This window comes from Miscanthus floridulus, chromosome 15, assembly GCF_019320115.1.
Source record: "Miscanthus floridulus cultivar M001 chromosome 15, ASM1932011v1, whole genome shotgun sequence".
NCBI lineage: Eukaryota > Viridiplantae > Streptophyta > Magnoliopsida > Poales > Poaceae > Miscanthus > Miscanthus floridulus.
In genome coordinates this window covers 33586073-33609125 of record NC_089594.1, presented here as the reverse complement: position 1 = coordinate 33609125, position 23053 = coordinate 33586073, and the positions used below count along the sequence as shown (strand labels likewise).

General features: G+C 46.2%; 1 protein-coding gene across 1 annotated transcript; it reads left to right on the top strand.

Annotated features, from left to right (window-relative positions):
- The first annotated feature begins 17776 nt into the window (after nucleotides 1-17776).
- Nucleotides 17777-19209, top strand: LOC136509411 (4-hydroxyphenylacetaldehyde oxime monooxygenase-like). Its single transcript, XM_066504217.1, has 3 exons — nucleotides 17777-17903; nucleotides 17998-18462; nucleotides 18567-19209. Exons 2-3 carry the CDS (start codon nucleotides 17998-18000, stop codon nucleotides 19185-19187), a joined length of 1086 nt encoding a protein of 361 aa, XP_066360314.1. The 5' UTR covers nucleotides 17777-17903; the 3' UTR covers nucleotides 19188-19209.
- Nucleotides 19210-23053: the final 3844 nt, after the last annotated feature.

The window sequence follows — 23053 nt, the reverse complement described above, 5'->3', positions numbered from 1 at the left end:
CAACTTTCTTGTCTCTTCCGTTTTTCCTAGTCCTATCAATTTCTATTTAGGTCAAATCAAGTAGCCTTCAGTCTCATCATGGTGAGCTGTGGTGGCGATAAAACCACTTTCCAAATCTTTCGTAAATTATCTAGTTCATTGGATCTCTTATAGAATAAAATTTGAGATAATCTTGCATCTTTTGTTATGGATCTACAGATCCATTTTTTTCCTATAGTATTGTTTTGTTATGGATCTATATATTCCTTTTTCCTATAGAATTTTTTTGATTCATCATATATTGTGTTTTTCATGTTTTGGAGCTTGACACCATCGTATAGTTCCATATAATCCTGACTTAATAGACAACTTCTATTGTGAGTTGTCCTTTTAGTTGCTCGTATGGAGGACACTGTGAGTTACATGGCAATCATAACTATACATGCAGACATCCGAAAATTAATAGAGACGGTCACTTTTGGATGTTCGGCTCTGAAAATTGATTTTAAGAGGCAAACATCTGAAGATATCCCACCTTTGAAAATCGCTAGTACATACCTTTGCTGCAGTAAGTGATGATCTTGAGAAGCTAAATTGATTTGGGGAGCAGATTTCTTTACTCTTGAATAGCTAAATTTACAAAGTTTCACTACCCAACCTATTTTTCTGTGACGGCTGAAACCGATAGGGAAAGTAGCAAAAACCGTCACAGATGAATTTCTGTGACGATAACCATCAGGGATCAGCTATCAAGGTCTAGCTGTCACGAAAAGTCGATCTTCCCCGATGGGAAACCATCACGAACTCAACTTTGACGGTGTGAACCGTCACGAAAGAGTTTCCAGGACGGTTTTTCCATTTACCATCAGGGAAACGTTCCATGTCAGCTGCTACACCGTTAGGAAACATTCAAATCTTCTTTGGTCCCAACAGTCAGGAAAGACAACCTTCCGTGTCGGCTTGAACCGTCCGTTAATGGAGGCTCAATCTTTCCTGTTGGCACCCCAAATTGTCAGGAACACTTTATGCCTTCCCTGTCGGTCTGATACCGTAAGGAAATCTATGATTCCCTCCATCAACTCACATATTTTAATTGCGAACTGATCATAGATCAGTTGGTTGGGTTCCTTATGGTGGAACTTGCTCACCCGGGTTTAAGTCCTCGACTTAGCATGGGTGCTCGTATTTTCCTGGATTTATTTTATGATTTAATGGCGCTATGCTTTCTGTGATAGGCGACGTCCCCGTTGACAGCGAGGCTCCAGTGGTGACTTCATGAATCTTGAGATTTACCAGCTCAGTCTTTCGGAGGTGCTCATAACTATAGGGTTTGCGTACGTGTGTTCATAAAGGTTAGTGTGCGTACGTGTTGTGGGCGTCTACGTTCTGTGTAATTCTAAAAAAACTCACATATTTTAATCAATTTAGCCATTACAAATAATACCATAGAAGCTCAATTAATCATACATCCACAGTCACTACAAGGACAGATTCAGCAGTGTTGATAGGCACATATATATTATCATATTTAAAAGTCATACATCATATAGTTCATGACTACATCAAGCTATGAAGCTACGGCTTCCTAACAGGTCCTTGTAGCTGCTGCTTAATAGGTCCATGAATAGATCAAGCTATGACTAGAACAAGTCCTTAGGCAATACCCACGATGATAGGCCAGGCCAATTGATATGTTTGTTTCTATGGTAGTGGAAGGGTGTTGTGCTACGGGTCGATCAGTTCTGCCCTAATATAACTATATGATACTCAAGACCTTAACCATTTTCTCCTCAGTTGACAATGCAAACAAACAGAAGTGGTACAAGAAGATGCACGAGAGCACAAGAGCTAGACTAGGATATGTAGCAGGATCTTCAAATCCAGATCTCACTGATAGGATAGGAGTGGCTCCAGACGCTCCAGCAGTACCCTCGCGTGGCATGGACGATCATGGATTAGCCGGAGCTGCATGCCAGCGAAGATCATTTGATCATTTTGATGCGGACATTTAGGCCCCGTTTGGGACGGCTTCAACCGGCTTCGGCTCATCCGACAAAAATATTGTAGCAACACTGTAGTAAAAGCCGGTTTTCTCCCTCCTCCCTCCCCTCTCACTGACATCGTCACTGTTCATCGAAGCCGGAGAAACCGTTTCCTGGCTTTTCCCGCGCGCTACAGTGTTCTTGTCAAATGCCCCACCACTCTGTTGCTATTTTCAATGGGAAGAACAGAACATAAGAGACGTATCCTGAACATGGCTACAGTCTGCCTTTTGTTTTTGAGATAGATATTTCCTGTTGGGAATTGATACTGCCACTCTACTAGCTAGCTACCCCAGTAGTACAGTGCATCACAAGCGTGCGTCGTATTGCCATTGTTTGCTAGTTCAATCAGCCTGGCCCACTCTCATTAGCAATTTTTGCACCATTAGTATAAATACATCTATTTCCTTGGATCGTGCTCGTGCACGTTTCCAATAATGTAGCAGCACAATAAAAAAAATTGTACACAATCCCAGTACTCAAACTGGCTGAGCCCATATATGTCATATAGTATCATAGCTAACGCTACAAAGCAAGGTACTTTCGTGTCTGAGATACACAGCACAGAGGACAGCATCGTCATCACAAAACTCAGCTCAGATCGACAGATCGAGAAACAACATCGTCAGGTCCAATGCAAAAAGGGATGGTTTTGCAATCGCTAGCATGTGTGCTAGATCAGCACGTGCCTCAACAATGGCAGCTCCTCCCAGCAACCCCCCTCCTGCTGTTAGCCATCCTGCCTCTCCTCCTCTCCATCTTCCTCGTAGCAAGAACAACGAGCAGGCGCAGGCACAGCTAAGGATGAAAACGGAACGGAAATATCCCGAACCGAACCGCATCGTTTTTTTATATTTAATCCGATCGAATCCGTATTTTCTTGTCTGACTTTACCGTTTTCGCTTTCGCATTTCAGATGTTTCGTATTTCAAATGTAAAAGTAGAAAACGGTTTAGACATTTTTCCGACCGTTTTCTACTTTTCTACTTTTAATTTGAAATATTCCGAATTGAAAATTCGGTTTAAACCGAATTTGGCCAACTGCATAGGTCATACAGCCCAATTACAGGTTGTTCAGCACGCAGCTGTGTTCTTTCTACTGGTGGCCAGCTGCCCTCTCTTATAGACGGCGCTCAGCCTCGTCTCTCTTCACCTCATGAGATGGTGCTAAATGTCAGGAAACCGGAAGCATCTACACGAAAGCCCACCTGGGCCATAGCCCATCAAGCTCATCGGTTTAACCCTCACCTGCAAAGTCAATCATTTGATAGTTCATGTTACTCAAAAGAAAAATCTGAATAAATCTTTAAAATAAAATACTACATCTATTCTAAAAAGATTAATAAAATTATTCTGACTCAGTTCGAGTTCATGTTTCTATAATATGCACTTGTTAATTATTATATGCACTTGAACTTGATCATGTATGCACTTAGTCATGCACTTGGTCTACGGGTCGGTATTCCGTATTGAGTTTTCGTATACCGACCGTGTTCGATATAATTCCGCTCGAATTGTTTCGTTTTCGAAATTCTCGAAATTCCGTAAGTTCGTGTTCGTTTTCGTGTTCGGTTTGTCCGCTTTCGTTTTCGTTTTCGTATTCAAATGTAAAAGTAGAAAACGGTTGAGGAGTTCTCCGTTCGATTCCGTCCGTTTTCATCCTTAGGCACAGCACCGCCAGCACGTCGTACCACCTGCCGCCGAGCGCGCCGGGGCTGCCCATCCTCGGCAACCTGCACCAGATGGGCGCGCTGCCGCACCGGAGCCTCCGGGAGCTGGCGCGGCGGCACGGGCCGGCGGTCATGATGCTGCGGCTGGGGTCGGTGCCCGCCGTGGTGGTGTCGTCGGCTGGCGCGGCGCAGGACGTGCTCAAGACGCACGACGCCGATTGCTGCAGCCGCCCCGACACGCCGGGGCCCAGGCGGCTGTCGTACCTGTTAGATTTCTTATGACTCAATCGAGTCAAGTTCACCAGATCGGGTACACAGAATAGGAATACATGTTCAAGATTTACAGTATATAAACAAAATCTAATGCATGAACTACCGAGATATAAAAGGAAGAAGAGGGGTAGGTGGAGTAGGAAGTCGCAGACCATCGAAGGCCGTAGTGGTCGAAGCACCGGTCGGGATCTCGTTCCCTGATGCCATCTGCACGCCGGCAGCGACGGTCGATGGAGAGAGAAGTCGGTGCAGTGGTGTCCTTGGCGGCGGCGTGTGCATCGGGGTGGCGTTGCCGGCGTCGGTGGTGCTTCCCGTCGCTGGCAGCGCCCCTTCTCAAGATCGGGTTAGGGTTAGGATGTCGGTGGGGTGTCTGGCGGCGCGGTGAACCTCGTACTGCGAGCCCTGGCCCCCATGTTTCCTTTATAACGCTGTGCGACGGGGGCCCACCAACCATGTAGGGTTGGACGCCCCCGATCAGGGCACGAGAACAAGGCCCAAAGGCCGTTGGACCTAATGGCGTGGGAGATCAATCCAACATTCTCCCCCTTGATCTCTAATCACTTTCTTCGTTCTTTAATTCTTACTCAAAACTTTCGATTCATATTTTTCTTGCTTTCATTCTATTTCATCACAGATTAGTGCATAGAACCGTCCCATCATCATAGCAATTAGTGCCGTTAGACTAACAACCAAAATACACTTCTCCGTTTTGAAATGTAAACTTTCTTTGGGCCCTTCGTATGTTCGGGAATCATAGGCTTTCCCTTAAACCCATGCCGGCTACGTGTTTTCTAAACACGTTGGGTGGTAAGCCCTTTGTGAGCGGATCCGCGAGCATTTTCTCTGTACTTATATGCTCAAGATTTATTATATTATCCCGAACTTTATCTTTCACAACATAGTACTTTATGTCAATGTATTTGGCAGCACCACTTGACTTATTGTTGTGAGCATACTGTACCGCTGGGTTGTTATCACAATACAACCTCAGTGATTCATTTATATTATCAATCACTTTCAATCCGGGTATGAATTTCTTCAGCTAATTCACCTGCCCCGTTGCCTCATAGCATGCTACAAACTCGGCATACATTGTCGATGTAACACCCAAACTTTTTCATTCTTTTAAATAAGTAAATTTGATTTATTATGTTATTAAGTGTGCATTCAATTATAGGAAATTAATAATTTTTGGCAAATTAAAATCAATTATAAGATTTGAAACTTTTGAATGCATACATGCTGCTGCATTATTTATTCATGTGATGATTGTTCTTAAATTAGTGTTCAAATGAGTTCAAAAATAATTTGAAAATGGTTTTGGGAAAATTGGTTGGAAAAATAAAAAGGAAAATGAACATCTCCTCCCTCCCTCGGTTTCGGCCTGCATGGCCTTTTTCCCGCGGCCCGTTCCCCCTCCTCTCTCCCCTTTCCCCGCTCGGCCCGGCACCGTTGGCCCAGCCGCGCGCTCCGCGCCGGCCCAGCTACGCGCGGCCGAGCAACTGCCGCGTCAGCCTCGCCAGCCCAACCGCCCGCGCCCAGCCGCTGACGCCCGGGCCCCGCCTGTCGGCGCCGCCCCCAACCTCCCACGTCCCGCGCCCGCTCCCGGTCATGGCGGAACCGCCGCCACGACGCGTGTCGTGGGAGCGCCCTCCTCGCGCCTGGCTTCTTTAAATCGAAGCCCGCACCGAGCCGCCCCCCCTGCTGCCCCTCTCCACTCCATTTTCGCCCGTGCCTCGGAGTTCGTTGCTGCCGCTCGGAGGAGCTTCGCCGACGCCGTCCGCCGTCTTCTCTCTCGCTCGGATCGACGCCGCCGGGCATTGCCGTCCCTTTTCTTCCCCGCGGTGAGCACCCCCGGCCTCCCTCTAGCTCCCCGAGTAGTTTATTTCTCGCTTTGTTGGCTTCTTGGGCCTTGGCCGCGAGCTCCGCGGGCCATGGTCGCCGGCCATGGCGGCCACCGCGCTAGCCCCGTTTCCGGCCGCCGCAACGGCATGGCCGCGACCCCCCTTACCCCCGATCTCACGGGTGTCTTCGGTGGTCATTTTGGTGGACCATGGGCCCTAACCACGCGCTCCGGCGAGGTCACTGCCGCCGGCCATGGCGCCTGGCCGCCGGCGACCCTGTTCCGGCCGGCCAACCCCCCCACGTCTAATCCTAGCCGCCCATCGCGCGATCTACGGCCTGAAAAAGAAGATACCCCTTCGCGGGTGAATTTGCATAAGAGCCCCTGGACTTTTCTAAGTCCTAACCCGCGGCCCAAAACGTATTTCCCCGAATGCGCAATCCCGTTTGGAAAGCGTAAACTTCACTGTTTAAATCAAAAGTACGCTTTCAGTATTTACATAAATGCCATTCGAACTGTTTCGCTTATAAAATTGTCGTTTTAACTCCGAATTGATCCATTCAAATCGCGTTAGCTTCGTAATTTCATAAGCTACATGTTGGAGCTACTGTTAGTCAAGTTTGGAACTTTTTAATTTCATGATTAGAATTAATTAAATATAGGGCTATAGGAAAACCCGTTTTAATCATAACTTTCGCATTTTAGCTCCGTTTTTCGTGAACTTCGCGTTGACGTGATCGTAGCGAAACGTAGATAAGTTTTACAAACATTTTATCTTGATTTCAATACTGTTGGTGTACTGTTCTAATGATAGGAATGTTTGCTTTGCATGAATGCTTTTGGAATGTTGTATGTTGCCGTGTTGGTCGCGTTCAGACGGTGAGGAAAACGTTGGAGACCAAGAACTCTTCGACGACCAGCAGGACCAGCATGAGTTTGTGAACCAAGGCAAGTATAACATGGGCCTTCCTTGATGTCCTATTTCACTTTAATCAATTACTCATTTGCATGTGTCTAATTTTGATACCCATAAGGACATCCTAGTGATTGTTATCCTGTTCCTTGTCTCCTATGGGTTAAATGCATATGGGTAGATGGCTAGTGCTCTAACTGAACATGATATACATATTGATGAATGATACTATGGAACAAAGTGAGTAACATGAATTATAACAACTGTTCCATAGGGCGAAAGTGCAAATGACCTTTGTTCATGTTGCTCCCGGCCCTCCATAAGGACTTATCTGTCGGCAAAAGCTGGGACTGACAGTGCAACCGGGAGAGTCATATGGCTCTGACTTTAGCTCAGTAATAGGATCTTTCCTAACTAGTTAGAGGTTATCTTTTTGGCGCAAATGGGGCTTGCCACTTTGGGTATAGGGCTGCCTCTGTTCCTATGAGTATAGCCGCGATGGATTTGTGCCATAGGAAAGGGGGGTCCCTACATCTGCCTGCCAAGGAAACCTAGCGGCCCTAACTTGTTAGGGAAACCTATGAAATGGCTTCATAGTGTACCCTGCCCGCTCACCTTGGTAGTGACATGGGAGTAATTAACCCGGGCACATGGGGATCACGACTCGCGGTGAATGTGCACCACCTCTGTAGAGGGTAACAAACTGTTATAACAGCCGTGCTCACGGTTACGAGCGGCCCGGAAAACTCACAGAATAACTGGTTAATTGTTGATGATCATTTAAAGTTGTTCAATGATGATATATGGTACACCTGACCCCGATAATTGTTCTTATGGGAATTAAATGGGAGCTTAAGCATAACTTGATAATACTTGAGAATAAAAGTTTGACCTATTAAAAATGCTAACTGCAGTAAACCAGAGTCTATCCTTTTTGAGCTTCATAACCCCATGTTAGCTTGTTAAGTACGGAATGTACTTACACTTGTTTATTTTTTTTACTTGGATAAAAATCCCGGATGGGTAACAGATGACAACGGGTATGAGGATTTCCCGGAGGATTAGTAGGCTTGTGGTCAACTAGTTGACCTTCCCTGTGATGACGGCCACGAGAGTTCATTCTATTTTTATTATTCCGCTGTGATGTATGAGACTAAGTTCTATTATAACTCTGATGTATGAGACACTGTGATGATACTATTGTAATTTGTCAGCTTGTGTGTGTGATTGATTTCTGGGCACACACGAGTTTAGTGCATTCAATTTTATCCTTAAAATTGGGTGTGACAGTCGAGGATGTAGTTATGGTTTGTTTGGAGCTTTTCCACGATATAGCCCCTCCTGCGAGAGTAAATACATATCCTGACGTGGATTTTCTTTCTTCTCCCGCATAATCAGAATATGAATACCCCTCTATCTACAAGGAATCAGATCTTCTATACGTAAGCATGAGGCCTTTCGTATCATGCAAATAACGCAGGACTTTCTTCACTAATTTCCAATGTTCAATTCCTGGATTCTTTTGATATCTGCCAAGTAACCCAATAATAAAAGCTAAGTCAGGGCGTGTATACACTTGAGCATATTGTAAACTTCCAACAGCTGAAGCATACGGTACCGCTTTCATTCGGTTAATTTCATATTGGTTCTTGGGACACTGATGTTCCCCAAATCTATCGCCCTTGACTATAGGAGTAGGTGAAGGACTGCACGCATGCATACTAAATTTCTTCAGGACCTTTTCTATGTATGCCTTTTGCGATAATCCTAGAACCCCCTTTCTTCTGTCTCGGTGAATCTCTATTCCCAAAATGAACGAGGCATCACCGAGATCTTTCATATCAAAGTTTGAGGACAAGAATTTCTTCGTTTCCATTAGTAGATTGATATCACTACTAGCAAGCAAGATATCATCCACATACAAAATTAGGAATATGTACTTTCCATTCTTGAACTTTGCATAAACGCAATTGTCCTCAACATTTTCTTTAAATCCAAAACCTTTTATCATTCTATCAAACTTTAAATACCACTGTCTTGAAGCTTGCTTCAATCCGTAGATTGATTTCTTCAGGCGGCATCCCATATTTTCCTTTCCTTTTACGACAAAACCTTTCGGTTGTGCCATATAAACATTTTCTTCCAAATCCCTGTTTAGGAAAGCCGTCTTTACATCCATTTGATGTAACTCCAAATCATAGTGGGCTACAAGTGCCATTATAATTCTGAAGAAATCTTTACATGAGACTGGAGAAAATGTCTCATTGTAATCAATCTCTTCTCTTTGCGTGAAGCCTTTCGCCACAAGTCGCACTTTAAATCTTTCTATATTCCCTTGGGAGTCATATTTCGTTTTGTAGACCCATTTACAGCCTACTATTTTGGCTCCTTTAGGAATATTTTCTAAGTCCCAAACTTTATTGGTACTCATTGATTTCAATTCATCTTCCATGGCCTTAAGCTACTTTGATGAGTGGTCGCTTCTCATGGCTTCTTCAAATGAGGTGGGATTATCCCCCATTTGAAATTCTTCTGTTTCATAAACTTCATAGTCATCAGTAATAGCTGATCTTCTTATTCTTTGAGACCTTCTAGGTGCTTCTGGCACTTGTTCCACGTTGGGCTGTTGGTGTTCTTCCTCATGTGCGACATTTGGTTCTATAGCTTCCTCAAGGATAGGTTCCTCATGTTCATTCATTGTCTCCACGGGAGAACTTGCAACAAGTGTTGGCACTATAGTGTCCTGCACTGTCGGTGCAACAACAGCAGGTAGCGTGAAGAATGGTTCTTCAACCATCAGAGTGGGTACATGTACCCACTTTTCCTGTAGGCTGATTTCTCGTGCTACCATGCTCCCCCTGATTATGTTATCCTCTAAGAACACAGTGTGTCTTGTTTCTACAATCTTCGTATGTCTACCAGGATAATAGAAACGATATCCTTTCGATCTTTCTGGATAGCCAATAAAATGACAGCTGACTGTCTTGGAGTCTAACTTTCCTATGTTTGGGTTAAACACTTTTGCCTCAGCCAAACAGCCCCACACACGCAAATGGTTAAGTGAGGGTTCCCTTCCTGTCCATAATTCATACGGTGTTTTAGGCACCGATTTACTTGGTACTCGATTAAGTATGTGAATGGCGGTTTTCAGTGCCTCCATCCATAAACTAATCGGTAATGTGAAGTAACTTATCATGCTTCTTACCATATTGTCATAACGAGAGTAGTCGTCTGTGAATGTTATAAACGAGTCATAACCATTCACACTTTTCACAGGAAAAGGACCACATATGTCTGTGTGGATTATTTCTAAAATTCCTGTGCTTCGTTTGACATCTTTCTTAATTTTCTTAACATACTTTCCTTTGATACAATCAACACATTGTTCTAAATCTGAAAATTCTAAGTGCGGGAGAATTGATTCCTTAACCAATCGTTCTATTCTCCCCCTCGAAATATGGCCCAAGCGACAATGCTATAATTTCGAAGAGACATAATCAATTCTCTTCCGCTTCTTAGTTACATTCGTAGATGGGGAATCATTCACATTCTCATCACATACATTGTTCGCATTCTCAGCAAGAGATAATAAATAAAGCTTGTCTTGTCGGAAGGCAAGACCAACACATTTATTACCAACCAGTATCTTACACTTGCCACCACCAAAGTGGTAATCAATTTCATCATCATCAAGTTTCGAAACGCTTATCAAATTCCTACGCAAAGAGGGAACATAAAGTACTTCTTTAAGTCTAAGTACAAAACCATTATTCAATTCTAAAGAAAAAACTCCAATGGTTTCAACATTGGTTTGCACTCCATTTGCAACTTTAATCGTTCTTTCTCCTCTTTGTAAGGTTCTCGTCCCACTTAACCCCTGTAAGGAATTTGCAACATGAGTAGTTGCACCTGAATCAACAAACCAAGTGGATTTATCATAACATAAATACATGGATTCATCTACAAATATAATAAATTCATCACCTTTCTTCAGCAGAGATTTCAGGAAGTCTGGACAATCCCTCTTATAGTGTCTGTCGATACGGGACCCATGGGGTTTCCCACGGAGAAGAGAGAAGAAGACCTAGTCCAACTAGGATTCCCTACATGTAATCCTACTAGAACTAGTTACACATAATCCTACTAGGATCTCTACTTTGTAACCGACTAGGACTCCCGCCTCTCCTAGACTATATAAAGGAGGGCAGGGGTCCCTAGACCTAGCTAGCTACACACATAAGCGATAGAACTCACAACCACAACATACCTCGCGACACAACATATAGCGCAGGGCGCAATATACTATCCACCCCACACTGGACGTAGGCCGCCGTGATTTTCCGGCGTGCCGAACCAGTATAAATCGTTGTCTCCCTGCGTTTACCATCGAGTTCCTGCAAACGCCGATACCCCTCCGAACAAATCACCGTCCCGGGTACTCCCGTGACGGGTTGCCGGTGGTAAAACAATAAAGGAGGGCAGGGGTCCCTAGACCTAGCTAGCTACACACATAAGCGACAGAACTCACAACCACAACATACCTCGCGACACAACATATAGCGCAGGGCGCAATATACTATCCACCCCACACTGGACGTAGGCCGCCGTGATTTTCCGGCGTGCCGAACCAGTATAAATCGTTGTCTCCCTGCGTTTACCATCGAGTTCCTGCAAACGCCGATACCCCTCTGAACAAATCACCGTCCCGGGTACTCCCGTGACGGGTTGCCGGTGGTAAAACATCGACGCAGGGAGATGATTAAGGCGTGACAGTAATTGTACGACACAACCCTTGACAATCAATCCAACGCAAAGGCTAAGGCCGACTGGACGTAAGGTTATTACTCGATCTACGATCGAGGGCCTGAACCAGGATAAATCGACTGTGTCTTGCGTTAACCATCGAGTTCGGCATACGCCGAAGCCCGAACATACTGCCCCGGGTACCCCATCGACAGCTGGCGCGCCAGGTAGGGGCCCTCGGCGCTTTGCGTTTGAGAGCTCGGTGGACCTCAAGATCAAAGATTTGTTGTGGCTCTTGTTGGCCCTCATCGACAAGTCGCTGCAGCTCTCGTCGACCCTCAAGATCAACAACACGTTCTCGGCGACAGGACCTCAAGATCAATATTCGCAGCCCTCGTCGACAACTCGCTGCGGCCCTCATCGGCCCTATCTGAGATGCATCTTCAGCACCGTCCTGCAGAAGCTCGACCTCTCCATGGTGATCCCCGTCCTACATGGGCAACTCGTCCACGTCAACTCGTCGACTACATCGACCCAGATGCGTTTCATCACGAAGCTAGCCAATGTCTCATCTGGATCGATCTTACTCTGTCCGACACGGGATGTGGGGTCCCCGATCCCAACGACCGCATTAGGCACGGCACTCGCACGGGATTCCGACTCCAGCGAGCCTATCAACAAGCGCTGCAGCTACAAACTATAGCAAGCTAGCAGCCCGCAAGTCAAAGAAATCTCAGAAATCCATAGCGCTTAATCTTTGCCGTTACATGCAAGACGACAAGCCCGGTCTACAGAGGCGGTCTTTTGCATCTACTTTTTCCTGGAGCAAGTCAATCAACTCACCGCAATCTATCCGAGTCCGATCAGCAACAGACTTGTCAAATCCAAAGAATTCTGCTACGTATAACAAAGAAGCTACCAAAGAGATTCCAAGACCTTCGCTCAACATACACAGAAGACGTACGCGAGCATTACTACCCCAACGTCCCCGACGACTACTTCAAATTCGCGAGAGCACTCGACGACCGGCGGACGACTACTTCGACTACTCCTCTCGTCGAGAAAACTAGTCGAGGGCGGATTCCACGTGATCGACAACTAGTCGGAATCGACTCCGACTAGTCGGCTTCATCAATGACCGCCACGGCTTCGTCGACAACTTGGCCATGAACCAAGCTAAGTGATGCTTTAATTTTTAAATACATTCCGGATATTATTCGTATACCTCTGTGGCCATATCATCTTCCCTTAACGGCTGTTAATTTACTCGGATAGTAAGCCTTAATTCGTGAAGCTTGTTTTCTCGATTGGATGGTCACGTCAATGAACCTCTGAACCATACGGATGGTCACGTCAAAGAACCTCTGAACCATACGGATGGTCACGTCAAAGGACCTCTGAACCATACGCGAGATTCAAGTGCTTAAACGTAACAGGCTACTACCCAGGAAATTAACCGACCTAGCAAGGGAAGACACAAAAAATCATCATGCAAGCAAACATAGTGCTCTAGGTCTTCTCTTAACGGCCGCCAAATTCCTCAGGCAGAACACGCCTTAATCCGTGAAGCTTGTCTACTCACATGGACGGTCACGAACCGAGTGCCAGGCTCACATGGTCACGTCATGAACCTCTGAACCATACGCCAGAGATTCAAGTGCTTAAACGTAACAGGACACTACCTGAGGAATTTGCATGGCCTAGCAAGAGCAAGACGCAAAAAGTTTATATGCATTTCATAATGCAGGGGCCCGCCCCTGATTGATTATTCAAATATGGGACATGCTCCCCACTTTTATGTTTAACATGCAGGGGAGCTACATCGGTACCATGAGATCAGGAAAACACGCTCCTGAGAGCTGGTCCAGAAACAACCCGGATTGATCAGAAAACAACCCGGATGAGGTACATACAAGTTCAGAAAGAACCTGGACGAAGCGCAAACAACCCCGAAGAGGTGCTGCAAGTACCAAGACAAATTCAGAAAGAACCCGGATTGATCAGAAAACAACCCGGATGAGGTACATACAAATTTAGAAAGAACCTGGACGAAGCGCAAACAACCCCGAAGAGGTGCTGCAAGTACCAAGACAAATTCAGAAAGAACCCGGATTGATCAGAAAACAACCCGGATGAGGTACATACAAGTTCAGAAAGGACCTGGACGAAGTGCAAACAACCTGGAAGAGGTGCGGCAAGAACCAAGACAAGATCAGAAAGAACCCAGATGAATCAAAAACAACCTGGAAGAACATTTCAGAAAGAACCCGGATTGATAAAAAAAAACAACCCGGATGAGGTACATACAAATTTAGAAAGAACCTGGACGAAGTGCAAACAACCTGGAAGAGGGACATCAAGAACCAGAGAAGTCTAGAAATGACCTCGTTGAATAAAAAACAACTCGGAAGAGCATCACGGCTTAGTCAAAAAACTAAGCTCGGGGGCTCGGCATTCGCTTCAACTACGCTCGGGGGCTCGAATTCAAGGATGAAAGACCAAGAATACAAGTACTCAAGACTACAACAAAGACAACACATTAAGACCCTTCATCCGATTTCTATTCTAAAGAAAAGTACTCGGAGAAGGCTCGGGGGCTGCGGGATACATAACCCCAAAAATTTTTTGAAGACAAGAATCTGGACCCTCCAACTTTTGCAAGCAAAAGCAAGAGGCTCGGGGGCTACACTCAGTGAGTGCAATTTTTACGAAAAATTGCACCCACCAAAAAAGAACTCGGAGCAACCAAGAAGACTAAAGGGACCCTCTGGCTTCTTGTCCCAACAAGCAAGAGGCTCGGAGGCTACACTCACTGAGTGCACTTTTATCCAAAAGTGCACATCAGCCGAAGAAAAGACAAAGAAGACCATCTCAAGGTTTCACTTCAAGAAGAACCTCGAACGGATTTACAACAACTCAACGAAGACCAAGAAGAACAAGAAGGCTTCCGAAGCTCATCCATGAGATGCTCGGGGGCTTGTCGATACGGGACCCATGGGGTTTCCCACGGAGAAGAGAGAAGAAGACCTAGTCCAACTAGGATTCCCTACATGTAATCCTACTAGAACTAGTTACACATAATCCTACTAGGATCTCTACTTTGTAACCGACTAGGACTCCCGCCTCTCCTAGACTATATAAAGGAGGGCAGGGGTCCCTAGACCTAGCTAGCTACACACATAAGCGACAGAACTCACAACCACAACATACCTCGCGACACAACATATAGCGCAGGGCGCAATATACTATCCACCCCACACTGGACGTAGGCCGCCGTGATTTTCCGGCGTGCCGAACCAGTATAAATCGTTGTCTCCCTGCGTTTACCATCGAGTTCCTGCAAACGCCGATACCCCTCCGAACAAATCACCGTCCCGGGTACTCCCGTGACGGGTTGCCGATGGTAAAACATCGACAGTGTCCCTTCTTGAAACAGTGCTTGCACTGATCTTTTTCAGCTCCACCATACTGCTGATTCTCAGAATCCTGGGGTTTCTTTCCCTGTAAATTGGAGGAAGAGGCCTTATCCCACTTAGGTTTCCCTCGTGGTTTAGAATTCTTGCCATTAAAGTTCTTTCTTTTGTTATCCTTCATAAAATGAGCGGATTCACCCTGTGAGGACTTTATCCTCTCCTCTTCTTGAGCACACATTGAGATGAGTCTTTCTATGCCCCATCTTTCAGGCTGCATATTGTAATTCACAATGAAGGTGTCATTCTTTTGGCAAAGAAGCAAAAATCAAATGAATCAGAAAATCCTCCTCCTTCAAATTTATTTCCTTTAGCTTAGATGCCGTAGTGTTCATCTTCAAAATGTGCTCTCTTATGCTACCACCAGTGAATTTCTCATTCACGAGCTTCTTAATCAGTGAATTTGCTGTGGCCTTGGTAGACTCAGTAAACCAACTCTTGATTTTCTCAAGATATTCTTTGGCAGTAGCATATTCAGGGATTGAGCCCCTTATTTGTTCTTCTATGGTGGCCTTGGCCACCAACAGGCACTTACGGTTGGAGAGAGTCTATTGCCTATGTTCAAGGTCATATTTCATTCTTATTTCAGCATGATCACGCTTTCGAGTAGCGAAATCAGCGTTAGATTCACTTTCACCTCTCACTGGGTCCTCTGGCTCAGTAGGACACGGTGAGGTGATGGTAAAATCGACCTCTCCCAATGCAAGTTCTAATTCATACTTCTCCCACCACACACAGTGATTGGTCCCATTGAGTGTCGGGATGTTGGCAATGTTCACAATGCATTTGCCTTCTGAAATCACACTAGAGTAAATAAGAAACATTTATACATAAAATTTCATGCTTTAACTCAATGTTGGTCAAATTAAAACTTATAATTCATCCATGCAAACATTTTACATCACCATTGGGCAGAAGTAAAATTAATGCATAATTTCTCATGGATCAAAATTATAATATTGTTATTAACAACGTTGATCAGAAAATAACAACATCATAATCTCATCAAAAAAATTATCAGAAATTCATCACTTCTCTTAAAATTAAATTATCCCGTTGGTTCAAATTTAATCAAAGAGAACAATAATTATCATGCATAGCAGAAACTTAATAATCTTTCATATTATTATTTTCCAGAAGCATTGAGTACTTTACTATTTTCTGGCAAAATATTGTTGGATAATATTTGCACAGAAAAAATTGTATCAAAATTATTCAAATTCATCAAAAATATGCATTAAAATTGCTCCTCGAAAATAATAACAAAAAAAATTTCTTTTTACTTTAGCCCAGCGTGACCTAGCTCGCCCATACGCACGGCCCAGCCAGCAGCGCGCTACAGCGGCCCATCTGCCCGTGCCCGCATAGGCCGCACCTAGGCCGCAACCTGGGCCTAGGCCGGCAAAGTGCCGCGCGCGCTCGCGCCCGCCTGGGCCGGCGACGGCCCAAGCATCCATGGCCGTTGGATTCATCGTACAACTGCGTGCCGTCTTCGGGCGAACAAAAAACGCTCCCGGTCGCGTCCTCCCAAACCCTAACTTCATTTGTTCCTTTGCTCTCTTTCTCTCTTCGCTCTCTCTTTGTCGTTCTTTCTTCCTCAGTGAATCCAGCAGCGACCGAGAGTGACAGCGAGCGAGCGAAGCGAGAGCGACGACGGTGGAGCAGCCATGGCGGCATCGCCGGCCCCCTCGCCGGTGCGTGTGCTCCCCAACGGGTGAGCACGCCGCCGTCGAGCGGCCTGACTGCGGTGCTTCCTTGGCCGAGCCCAGCGAGCCAGCTCCCCGGCTTGGCTTCTTCTCCCGCACCGGCGAAGGGACATCCCGACGCACGGCGAGGTAGATCCACCCCTTCCCCTTCGGCTTTGTATTGTTCTTCTTCCTTTTCTTTTCGAGTTCATCCGAATGGGAAACTGGGGTTAGGGTTAGGGTTCCGACCCTTCTTTTGTTTGATTCGAGTTCTCCAAGATTATCCCATTTCCCCTCTTCGGATTTGGGTCTGATTTTCTCTTATCCGAAAGGATTTAGATCTAGGGTTCGGGTTCCAGTCCGGCACTTCGGCGAGGGCCGACGGCTCGGTCTTTGTCCCGCGCGGTGGGGATGCCACCGGCGGGATGAGGGCCCAGGTAGGACCCCATTCATCCATTCATGTTAGGGTTAGGGTTAGGGTTACTTTGACCGATTTGAAATCGGTTCTATTTGATTTCTTTCTTTCGCCCAATTCGAAATTGAATGTCTCTGTTCTTCTTTCTATTTTCTTTTTCCCGATCCGGTTTCTTCTCTAACCTAGCTCTGGTACCATTGTTAGATTTCTTAGGACTCAATCGAGTCAAGTTCACCAGATCGGGTACACAGAATAAGAATACATGTTCAAGATTTACAGTATATAAACAAAACCTAATGCATGAACTACAGAGATATAAAAGGAAGAAGAGGGGTAGGTGGAGTAGGAAGTCGCAGACCATCGAAGGCCATAGTGGTCGAAGCACCGGTCGGGATCTCGTTCCCTGATGCCATCTGCACGCCGGCAGCGACGGTCGATGGAGAGAGAAGTCGATGCAGTGGCGTCCTTGGCGGCGGCGTGTGCGTCGGGGTGGCGTTGCCGGCGTCGGTGGTGCTTCCCGTCGCTGGCAGCGCCCCTTCTCAAGATCGGATTAGGGTTAGGATGTCGGTGGGGTGTCTGGCGGCGCAGTGAACCTCGTACTGCGAGCCCTGGCCCCTACCTTTCCTTTATAGCGTTGTGCGACAGGGGCCCACCAACCATGTAGGGTTGGACACCCCCGATCAGGACACGAGAACAAGGCCCAAAAGCCATTGGGCCTAATGGCGTGGGAGATCAATCCAACAGTACCAGCACAACGACATGGCCTTCAGCCCTTACAGCGACCACTGGCGCGAGCGGCGCAGGCTCCTCGTCGTCGAGTTCCTCAGCAAGCGCCGCATCTAGGCCACTTGGTACGCCAGGGAGGCCGAGGTATCTATCTATATTAGTGCCTTGAGCTTAGTTGGGGCTCCACTCCTAGTGCTGATTGGACGCCACTAATATCCATAGGATGGTTAATTGTCAGATGGAGAAACTCATCAGCAAACTAAGCAGCGTGGGATGGCGTAGACGACCTGTGTTCCTGGAGGACCACATCTTCGGGTACATGGACGGCATCGTGGGCACGGTGGCGTTCGGCAACATCTATGGGACGGAGCACTTCGCGTACAAGGAGCACTTCCACCACGTGATCGACGAGGCCATGGTGGTGCGGTCCAGCTTCTCCGCCGAGGACTACTTCCCCAACGCCATCGGCCGCCTCGTCGACCGCCTCACCGGCGTTGCCTCCCTCCGCGAGAGGGTGTTCAGGGAGTTCGACGCCTTCTTCGAGATGATGCTCGAGCAGCATCTCGACCCCACCCGCCGCCCCAAGCAACCCGACAACAATGGCTGCGGCGGCCTCATCGACGTCCTCGTCGGCCTCATGAAGGAGCACCAGCAACAAGGCTCTTTCAGGTTCAGCAGAGACGTCGTCAAGGCACTACTAACGGTATATATGAAATTTAATCAAAGTCCTTTTGATTATTCGTGATAAATAAAATTATAACAATATCTATGTCCTGCCTAATAAAAATATATAAAATCTTGTACTAGAACACATTTATCGGTGCCGTCGACACGGGCACGGTGACCATCATCTGGGCAATGGCGGAGATGGTCCGGAAGCCGGAGGTGCTGAGGAAGGCGCAAGAGGAGATCAGGGCCGTGGCGGGCAGCAAAGGTCGAGTGCAGAAAGCCGACGTGGCGAAGCTCAGGTACCTCATGGCGGTGGTCATGGAGACGCTGCGGCTGCACCCGGCGCTGCCGCTCCTGGTGCCGAGGGAGACCATGCGGCGCATCACGGTGTCCGGGTATGACATGCCGGCGAGGACGAGGGTGTTTGTGAACGCGTGGGCCATCGGTAGGGACCCGGCGAGCTGGGACGACCCCGAGGAGTTCGTCCCGGAGAGGTTCGACGGCGACGAGGCCGCCACCAGCTTCTTCAACCGGGCGCGGTTTGAGTTCCTGCCGTTCGGCGCCGGGCGCAGGATGTGCCCCGGGATAGACATGGGGGTGGCCACCACGGAGTTCACGCTCGCCAACCTGCTCTACTGCTTCGACTGGGAGCTCCCGGAGGGGGTGAGGAGGGAGGACATGAGCATGGAAGAGGCCGGAGGACTCACCGTCCATAAGAAGACGCCGCTCCTGCTTGTGCCGATCAGATACAGTCCGTAGCATAAGAATTAAGAAAGCATGTGACAATAATCTCAAAGTCACAACTATGAACAATTATCTGTAGGTTTTTTCCTCAAAAAACAATTATCTATAGGTTGGATTGAACAAAGTGTTAGATTGATCTCCCAGCCAATAAGCCCAACGGCCTATTGGGCCTTGGTCACGCGTCCTGATCGGGGGCGCCCAACCCTACATGGTTGGTGGGCCCCCGTCGCACTGCGCTATATATAGAGGTAGGGGGCCGGCGGCTCGAGGTATGAGGTTCACCGTGAGCCGCAAACCCCACCGACAAACCCTAGACCGATCTGAGAGGGCGCGCAGCCAGCGACGGGAAGCTCCACTGACTTCGCCGTCGCCACTGCTACGCCGTCCGTCTGCACTGCATCGACGTCTGTGCCACCTCTAGTCCGCCCGTCGCTGCCCGTGCGCAGACCTTCATCACCGAACCTGAAATGGCCGGCTCCAGCTCAACCGCGACTCCCTCCGAGGGCTCAGGTTCAACACCAACATCTCTCCCCTATCTCCCTCTTGGTGTAGTGTTCTAGGTTTACATGTGCATGTGTTATTATGAATCCAAGTGTTTCTCTCCTAGATCTACTGCTAGAGATCCTAAATGATATTAACAATGGTATCAGAGCCAGCCTATCTAGTACGTGGATCTAGATCAGAAAAAAACAATCGAAAGAAATCCAAAGAAGTTGGTCCGATTTTGAATCGGATCAAGAAAGAGAAAACCTAACCCTAACAGAAAGGGGACGGTCATTAGGGGCTTCGGCCGACATAGGGTTCGGTTGAACCCTAACCTCGATCCCTTCGGATCTGAGAAAAGATGAAGGTTCGGATGAAGAAAACCTAACCCTAACTCTAGAGAGTTCGGGAAAAAGGAAAGAAATAGAACCGATTTCAAATCGGGGAAAAAGAAAACAGTGGCCATCCCAAACCCTAACCCTAACCCTAATCGGCAAATCAGATGAAATTCGAACAAACGAATCAATCAAAAGAAAGAGGAAGAAAGGAAAGGGGATGGCCTACCTTGCCGTCTGCGCAGCACTACAGTCACGCCGGCGCGTGGGGAAAAGATAGGCCGGCCGGGGGGCACGGCTCGCCGGGATCCGGCCATAGGGGCGCCGTGGCCAGACCGCTCGACGGCGGCGCGCTCACCCGCTGGGGAGAGCGCACGCCGACGAGGGGGCCGGCGACGGCGCCAGGGCTCCACCGATTCGCCACTTGAGTCGCTCGGTGCTGTGACTGCGCTGAGGAAAGAGAGAAAAAGAGCGGCGAAGACAGAGAGTGGAGAATGCCGAATGGCGCTAGGGTTCAAGGGCGCCGCTGTGGTCGCCGTTTTTGTTCCTGCGATCCGCGCGGATGGCCGTCGGATCGACGCGAGCGGCTGAGATCAATTGGGCCAACTCGCGGCCCAGGCGGGCACGCGGACGCGCGAGCTTTGCCGGCCCAGGCCCAGGTTGCGGCCTGCACGTGCGTACAATGCTGGGCCGAGCCGGTTTTGCTGTTTTTTTGGGTCGGTTTTGCGCTGCTATGGGCCGAAATGGCCAAACACAGTGAAATAGAATTAAAAGATTTTTCCAGAAACTTTTGATGCATATTAGATGAATCTGTATTGCATTTTGATGCAAATTTCTATACAAAATTTATCCGACGATATTTTTTTGTTTAGTAAATAGTAAAGTTTTTCTTCTGGAAAATACAATTAAAAGATTTATTAAAGTTTCCGCTGCGTACTTAAAAATTATTGTTTTCATTATTAAATTCGAATCAACGGGAGAATTTAATTTTGAAACATAGAAATTTTTTACAGTTATTATAATGTTGTTATTATTCTGACCAAACTTGATTAATAGCAATATTATAATATTGATGTTGTTATAGTTTTTTGTTATGCATTATATCTATTTCTGCCCAACGGTGATGTAGATTTAATGTATAAAACAATTGTATATTTTAATTTTGACCAACGTTAAACTAAGGCATGCAATTGTTGTTGTTATTATTTGTGTTCTCACGCTATTTGAATTGTGTTTTCAGGAAGATACAATTTGATGAGTTGTATTAAAGAGATCCCCACTCTAAAAGGTGATAACTATATTGAGTGGAAGAAAAAGATAGACCTAGCTTTCATCCTCGCTGAGGTGGACTGGGTTGTCACCACACCGTGTCCCAAAGAACCTGTGGCACCGGTGAGGGAGACAGATGAGACTGATGCTGCATGGCAGAATAGAGAGCGAAACTTTGCTCCCGTAAAGATGTCTTTTGACCTTGAAAATAAAAAGTGGGTCACAGCCAATAAGAAATGTTTGGCTGTGATAAAGAATACAATTGAGCCTATAATAGTGGGCTCAATTCCAGACTGTGACACGGTCACAGAGTACCTAGAAAGAATAAAGAGTCAGTTCACTAGCTCTTCAAAGACATATACAACCCAGCTGATCAAGCAGCTAGTTACAGAAAGATACTCTGGTGGCAGCAGTGGCATTAGAGAGCACATACTGAGAATGAGCAATCTGGCATCTAAGCTCAAACCAATGGATTTGACACTCAAGGATGAGTTTCTTATTCATTTGATTTTTGCTTCTTTGCCCAAAGAATTTGACACATTTGTTGTTAATTACAACATACAGCCTGAAAATGGGATTTAGAAAATCTCATAGCCATGTGCGTGCAGGAGGAGGAAAGAATAAAAGTTTCACAGGGTGGTACTATCAACTACCTAAAAGATAAGAAAAAGAACTATAATAACAGCTCTTCCTCCAAGTCATCTGGAAAGGGACCCATGCAACAGTCTCAGAACAAGCAATTTCTAGGATAAAGACCAGTGTCTCTACTGTAAGAAGACGGAACATTATAAGAAGAATTGTCCCGATTTCTTAAAGATGATTATGAAAAATAAATGTGAGAATATCATTACATTTGTAAATGAATTCTTGTATGTAAAGTTTTCAAAATTTACTTGGTGGATTGATTCAGGTGCAACTATTCATGTTGCTAATTCATTACAGGGATTCCGTTCGATGAGAACTTTGCAAAGAAGCAAAAATTTCATTAAAGTCGCAAATGGAGTACAAGCAGATGTTGAGGCCGTTGGCGATCTTCCGTTAGAGCTTGCTGGTGGCTTCATACTTTTTCTTAGAGATGTTCTTTATGTACCTTCTTTGCAAAGAAACTTGATTAGTGTATCAAAGTTGGACCATGATGGTTATGATTGCCATTTTGAAAATGGCAAATGTCAGATATTGTTTAATAATAGATGTATTGATCTTGTCTTTCGACAAGATGAACTTTATTTGTTATCACTTTGTGAAAATGTGAATTTCGTATGTGATGTGAATGAAAATGTATCCTCATCGAATAATGGAAACAGAAAACTAAAGAGAGCTCATGATGCGTTGTCGAAATTATGGCACTGTCGTTTAGGCCATATTTCGAGGGGAAGAATAGAAAGACTAGTTAAGAATGATATTCTTCCTCTATTAAAGCTCTCAGATTTAGAACAATATAGAGATTGCATAAAAGGAAAGTATGTAAAGAAAATTAAGAAAGATGCCAAACGAAGCGCATGAATTCTACAGATTATTCACATAGACATATATGGTCCTTTTCCTGTGAAAAGTGTGTATGGTTATGATCCATTCATAACATTCACAGACGATTACTCTTATTTTGGCTACATTTATCCAATTAAAGAAAGAACAGAAGCGTTGGATAAATTCAAAATATTTAAAGCAGAAGTTGAAAATCAGCATGATTTAAAGATTAAGATAGTCAGGTCTGACCGTGGGGGAGAGTACTACGGTCGGCATACCCCATATGGACAAGTTCCTAGACCTTTTGCAAGGTTCTTACAGGAGAAT